At 36.6% G+C, this 7,272-nt stretch overlaps 1 protein-coding gene across 1 annotated transcript; it reads left to right on the top strand.

Moving 5' to 3' along the window:
- Positions 1 to 18: 18 nt before the first annotated feature.
- mcoln3b (mucolipin TRP cation channel 3b) lies at positions 19 to 6,455 on the top strand. Its single transcript, XM_038715250.1, is given in 15 exon segments — positions 19 to 187; positions 1,263 to 1,469; positions 1,549 to 1,696; positions 1,699 to 1,715; positions 1,979 to 2,132; positions 2,251 to 2,320; positions 2,423 to 2,519; positions 2,856 to 2,955; positions 3,138 to 3,250; positions 4,094 to 4,243; positions 4,404 to 4,505; positions 4,718 to 4,840; positions 4,987 to 5,193; positions 5,791 to 5,909; positions 6,122 to 6,455. Coding segments are annotated over 14 exon segments (1,635 nt in total). The 5' UTR covers positions 19 to 187; positions 1,263 to 1,274; the 3' UTR covers positions 6,162 to 6,455.
- The last annotated feature ends 817 nt before the right edge of the window (positions 6,456 to 7,272 follow it).

The raw sequence follows: 7,272 nt of genomic DNA, 5'->3' as shown, positions 1-7,272 counted from the left end.
CTTCGCTCACACAAGACAACACCTATGGACAACACATCACAAGACAACACATTCTCCAGAAGTCGAGTTTATTTACTTAAGTCATGACATTCACAATTAAAAAACAACAGCAATTTGAGTACGTTATGAGTTTTAATTGAGAGACATCTGAACACAACCACAGACCACTGGTGGATGCAACCAAACGGTAATTAACCTGGTGCGGGACAGTGGTAAGTAGGCCACTGGCTAATTTTATGTTTCATTTAATTCCTGTTCACTGTTGGCCTGGATCGACAGGACGTCATTTTAACTCTCACACGACAATTAATGAATATTTTATAGTTTGCCGCAAAGGTAGAAGTTGATCAGGTTTCACAATGTGATCTGCTGTGTATTATTCAACAATGCTCAAGTACACCTGACTACAATTCCTTCTTCTTCAAAGACAATTGCTGCTTAGTCAATTTGGGTAAAGACAAGTTAGAGCTATGCCGAAGGGATTTCACTTTCAGATACACCTGTACAATCTAATGCAATAAAGTACAGAAGCCCTGCAATAAACCATATGATATTTCAGTTCTGTACAGTTATGTTTGCATTCAACTTTTGAATTTGAAAGGCAAGTGTATTGGATTTCGTAATCTTAAGAAGTGTTTCTGTTCTACCTAATTTTTGTTTCCTTTATGCACATTCAATAAAATGAAATCCAAAAGTAATACATGTTAACTAAAATCCCTCCATGCTCAAGCCAGCCTACACTTTTTTTTATGAAGTACAAATATGGCAGGACAATAAAACAATAACGATAATTATCGCGATAAAACAAAACAAATGTTCAATAAATATTCAATAAAGGTTTGATTTTATTCACTTTTAGTTAATTTTTTCTCAAGAGTTTATCATAATTGTTTTGAATGTTCTACCTCAGTTTTGTGAAGTGATCCACTCTTTGGCATCAAGTGTTTGTTCTGACCATAAAGAAGAGTTTAAACCACAATTAACCATCAGGTTTCTTCAACTTTCACTCAGGAGAAAAAAATCATCCTTTAAACTCAAAAGAAATAACGATTTGATACTTAACGTGACAATTATCTAGGAAAATTTTTTTTTTTATCGTGATAACATTTTGGCTGTATCGTCCAGCCCTAAGTACAAACATGTAAATGTTTATGTTATCAATCATTTTATATTTAATTGTCACATTTCATTGATCTGAGTAATGTTATAATGCCAATTTTTATATAATGTCAATTTATTGCACGTAAGTCACCAATATTTAGTTTATTGTAGATATGGACGAGTCCAGTGTCCCCCCTCCCTTGGCCAACCACCAACATCAGTGTGTGGAGGATCTCAACAACGTGGAATGTCTCAGAAGGAAGATCAAATATTACTTCATGAACCCATGTGAGAAGTACCACGCTCGTGGCCGAAAACCATGGAAACTCATAATCCAGATCATCAAAATTGCCATTATTACTATCCAGGTAATCTCAAACATGACCAATATGTTAATTGTGTTATATCATCATCCTGATAACAAGTGTCTTTTTTTCACAATCTCAGTTAGTGTCTTTTGGCCTGAGCAACCAGATGGTTGTCACTTTCAAGGAGGAAAATCTGATGACATTCAAGCACCTCTTCTTGAAAGATTATGCTGATGGAGACATGGATATGTATGCTGTTTACAGACAGGCTGATGTTTATGATCACATGACTACATCATTGAACAGGTAACTGCCACATTTTTTTTTTTTATTTCCTCCGTTTTACAAAGAGCACCTGGAAGGGGTATTTTTATAAGCTCAAATTTGTTGGTGTGTCAGTTTATTTTGATCATGTGACAGATTGATTGGACTTTGCTCATGCTGTTTGAATTTGTATAAATTAACTGCATGAATCTACTGTACAATGGCAGTTCACCCAAACAACCTAAACTACTGCAGCTACTTTTTCACCTGACTTTATCTTATCTATTTCAATTGTTCATTTCTAGTATGGAGTTCTGCACAACATCACAGTAGGCAATCATGAATATGGGAAAAACGGCACTATCTACATCCCACTCTTACTATGTCAGGAGTTCTACAGAAACAGTACCATCTTCCCCGGAAATGACACCTTTGAAATAGATGCGCAAGTGGAAACTGGTATGTATGCATGATTGTTTGATTGAGTTAAAGGATAAACAGAATACATAACCAGATTTAATGAGTTTTATTTGCAAAACATTTCAAATTTCTTTTTGTTGTGGCTTGCATCTAACAGAGTGCCTCAAAGTTTATCCGATGTATCGCTCATCATTGCGGAACGCACATTTTAAATTGCATTTCAAAAGGTCTGTATGTAACTATATTTTTCTTAAGACAAAATCCTTTTCCTCTCTGGGATGTATGATTTAAAAAAAAAACTAAGTTAATGTACCTGTTCTGTCTTCCAGGATGTTGTCTGTCAAGATCACATTTGTTCTCAAGGCCATAAACTTACAGACCATGAGACATCGAGAGCTGCCAGACTGCTACAACTTTGCTGTTATTGTATGTTTCATGACTTGTCCTCATGGCTCAGTAAACTATAGCGGATCAATCAAATTTTGTCTTTGAAAAGCAGTGATATGACATCTGATCACTTCAGCACAGATAGAAGTTAAAATGAAAAGAGTCAGGGTCAGTCCTGTGTTTATTTAATGAAGTTACGATGAGGACACAAATTTGAGCAGTTTAAAATGAAGGCTGTTTGCACTCATTGCTAGCTATTTACATAGTTAAATATTATCTTTAGGGCTTCAGAATTGAATAGTCAGCTATTTGGTTTGGCTGTAAGGATGAAGTAAAAAATGTTCTCTCCCTTAAACATGGCTGTCTGGTTAACAGATCACTTTTAATAACCATGCTCACAGTGGCAGGATAAAGGTTGACCTGGAAAATGATGTTGACATCAATGAATGCAGAGACTGGAAAGTAACTGGAGCGTGTAAGTTTTTTTTTTAATTTAGTATGTACAAAGGAATAATCTGTATTGCTTTAAGCTTGTGTTCAGGATTCCTGGGATTCATTAAGACTGCTCTCTAAGCTTCAGACTTTGCTGCACAGAAAATCTGTTTGAAGACGTTCATCCTTTTCAGATAAAACATTTTAATTTCTCTGTTCCCTCAGCTGCTAGAAACATACACCTGACTGTGCTCTTTGACTGCTTCATCATTATAATCTGCATCACCTCCCTCACCCTCTGCACACGCTCAGTGATCAATGGGATTCGGCTGCAATTTGTAAGCAAACTGAAGTGACCATAAAAGACAGCAATTATTTTTGTTATCCCAAGTAGTACTTTATTTGCTCAGACGAAAAGAATAAAATGTATGATTGTTTGATACAGTATCTGTTCATACTGTATTCATAAAATGGAGGTAAGTCAATGCCAGAAACATTTTCCACTGCCCTTAAAATCAGAAGGATGAAAGTCACAGCATCAGTCTGGGGCAAAACATTTAACCTGCTCAGTCAGTTTGTCTACTTATTTGTTTTATCTGTCCATTAATTAAAAGTGTTTATTAATTATGGGTACAACATAGTACTGTTTTATTGATTGTGATTATTTTGACTGATATTGCGAAATCATTTGGGACATTAGAGGGAATAATGAATCACCATTCTGATTTTCATTGAAAATTATGTGTAGTCTGAGTCATCTCTGCAGTGCTACCATATTTTGAATGGTATTTTTACACACATCATCAAATATTGCCCTTTTTCAATAAAACTTGGATTAATTGTTCTGCCCCAGTACAACAGCAGCTACGCGAGGGTAGATATCTTGTCAGTACTTCTTTATTTTGACTCTGTAATTCTCAGATACTCTACTAATGTAAAGTTACTGCTTGAGTCGTGACTTACGTGGAAGTGATGTAATATACTGCCCATTATTGGGATTGTGCTTATTCCTGGGACTGCCGCTTAATTCTTGTTGGTGCTGACTTGTTGGTTTCCCTTTGCCTGTTGTGTGGATTGCTTACATGGACTTCTGTAGTCAGTGCATCCCTGTATCTCTATTTGATATGTTAAAAGAAAGTTAACAACAGTACAACTTACCTGCATTTCCCTGTTGTAAATAGGATTACACACTCTACTGCAGGAACCACTGCAGTAAAGAAGTCCCCTGGTCAGACAAGTTTGAGTTTGTGAATGGTTGGTATATCCTCATCATTGTTAATGACATACTGACCATCGTTGGCTCCATTCTCAAGATAGAGATCCAGACTAAGGTAATGGGGATTTGCTATTACAGTATAGAGGTTGATCCATGTTAATTGCAATGTCTTTTTCAATATTACATTCTATCAATACTAGCTGTGCTAGCTAGCATGTACTTAGAGGCATTCCTTCAGTCCATTAGACACTTTTGTAAACGTCTGTTTCTTTTAGGTACTCACAAGTTATAACGTCTGCAGCATCTTCCTTGGGACAGGCACCATGTTTGTCTGGATTGGGGTCATCCGCTACCTGGGCTATTTCAGAAAGTATAATGTAAGATGCAGTCCATGTTCATTAGTTTCTATAAGTGCCACATGTAGTAAAAAGAATTACCACTGTTGTAATACAATTACAACAATAGCACTCATTATGTTACACTCTTACCTATCTGTTCATATTTCTGAAAACTGGCTCTGCAAAGGGAATGCCACTAAACTTTTTTTTATGTAGTTGTATATTTTACAATATTGTATGGCTATTTTCAGATTCTCATCCTGACACTCAGGGCAGCTTTCCCAAATGTTATCCGTTTCATCTGCTGTGCTGGAATCATCTACCTGAGTTACTGTTTGTGCGGCTGGATCGTCCTTGGCCCGTATCACGAGAAGGTAAGGAGTGTTTACAAAATACAAAGAAAAGTGGATTTTCACAAAAGCCAAACCAGAAAGTATTTATAATTCTAATCAGGTTCTCCCAATTTCAGTTGTTGATCATGAAGGACAGATAAAAATAATACCCGTTGCTTGTGTTTTAGTTTCGGTCCTTGAACACAGTGTCAGAGTGCCTGTTCTCCCTGATCAACGGAGACGACATGTTTACCACCTTTAAGAACATGGCACAGAAGAGCAGCCTAGTGTGGATTTTCAGCAGAGTGTACCTGTACTCCTTTGTCTCGCTGTTCATCTACATGATCCTCAGCCTTTTTATCACAATCATCACCGACACCTATGACACCATCAAGGTGACGTTTACTCTTGTTTTAGATATTTGTTCCTTTTTATTATTTTCCCTTCCCAGTTGTGTAGGATGATTTGTGTGCTGGTTATTCAGAGAAAAGTAATGGTAGAAGAAATATTAGATCTTATACTTAAGTAGCAATACCAGTGCAGACATACTCTCTTACAAGTAAAAGTCCTACAGTCACAATTTTAAGTACACAAGTATAGCATCAAACTTTACTTAAAGTACAATGTATTCATGTGTACAACATTATGTTGTAACTAGTAATGGTGGGGATTATTTTAATTACTTTAGACACTGCTGGGTAACTTGTGAATTTCACCCTCGGGGATCAGTAAACCTATAATAATACATTTGTTGATTGTATTTTGTATTATTAATCTGAATCTGTAATGTAACTAAAGTTATCAGATGTAGTGGAGTAAAACACACATTATTTGCCTCCGAGTTGTAGTGGAGCAGAAGAAGTATAAAGTAGCTGAAAATGGAAATACTCCAGTAAAGTACTCAAGTAAATGTATTTTGTAACTTTTCACCACTGGAGTATCGCAATGTTTCATTTGCAGTTGTTCTAACCATCACTTTCTGTATCATTAAGCAGCAGCAGCAGCAGAGTGGAACCCCAACCTCAGAGCTGCAAAAGTTCTTATCATTGTGTAAAGATCTGCCAAACTCTGGGTTGTACAGACTCGACGAGCACAACAGCTGCTTTGCCTGGTAGGTAATGTGCAGCTGGTTCCACTAAAAATTAATTTGAATATTGCAACATTTGCTTTTTGTGTTGTAACAAACTATTTTGGGTGCCCCTTATTAGCACTAATTATACTGAGGATGCAAGTGCAGTGCGCCAAAGCACTTTTTAATATTTTATGCAGTTACTCCACATAACATCTCAATAGAATCTAAGCTGAGCCATTTTCTCCTTTCAGGTGCAGGGAGCATCAAGGGAGGCAGACTTCAGAGGCATAGCAGGCCTTTATTTGGAGATTTTGAAAGGCTATACTGTATTATAGCCTAACAATAATATACACCTTATATGATTAAATTCAGTGGGAGGTTTTCTTTAACATTAGGCCTCAGGTGATTGACTTCTGAAATTTTCCCTTTTGTTAAAAGGTACAATGTGTAAGAATTGAAGAGATTTAAGAGTTTAAAAACTTCATCAGCAGAATGTGATAAAACACCACCCCATTTATACCTGGTATTAAAATGTGATCTGTATCCGGATACATTATCTGGATGATTAAATGATCCAATCTTGCCTTTGTGTTTACGCCGGGTATTTTTAGTGCATTCTTGTTATCCTCCTCAGATCTCAGTCCTAAAGCAAACCCTGTGCCTGAATAATTTGAGTTGCAACAAATCCACTCTAGTTTTAAAGAAAATCATGTACTTTTGTGAGTTATTGAACTTTGTGACGACAAATTCTTAATTATAGGTCCCCTTTTGTAAATCTGGCAAATAATTAATAATTTAGCTGACGCTGTTATTCAAAGTGACTTACAATTGCTATACATGTCAGAGGTCACACGCATCTGGAGCTCATAGGGGTTAAGTGTCTTGCTCAGGGACACATTAGTGGATGTCATGGTAGTAATCGAAACCAGGTCTCCCATACCAGGCCTGTGTCAAATCCACTGCTCCATTGCCACCCCCACATTTTAATTTTTTAAGCAGTTCTGTTGAATAATGCATCTTTTAATGCTTTGGCACAGAATAGACACATATTCAGACATTTGAGGCACAACTCTTTCAGCCTTTTAGCTGTGTTTTATGTTAGCTAAAAACATATCTATAATGTAATGCTGTGTATAGATGTCTGCAAATTGTACGGATTGTGTTTACACCTCCGAACACAATGAGAGCCAGACTACCTCCAGATGAGGTCAGGCAGATCCGATAACGAGACATTTAGACCTGTTTATACTTTTCCAGAGAACATGTCTGAATAACACAACCGTACACTTTCTGAAATCAGGTTTCTCTCTTTCACCGAACAAATTGCTTTGTCAACTCGTCTTAAAACACTTCATTCAAACTGCACAAACTCACCAAAACTGTTGTTAGTCTTTCCACTGTT

The sequence above is a fragment of the Micropterus salmoides genome, unplaced genomic scaffold, assembly GCF_014851395.1.
Source record: "Micropterus salmoides isolate LMB-PRFRI ecotype aquatic unplaced genomic scaffold, ASM1485139v1 Ms_hic_scaffold_13, whole genome shotgun sequence".
In the NCBI taxonomy this organism is placed as follows: Eukaryota; Metazoa; Chordata; class Actinopteri; order Centrarchiformes; family Centrarchidae; genus Micropterus; species Micropterus salmoides.
This window is presented reverse-complemented; position numbering and strand designations above follow the sequence as displayed.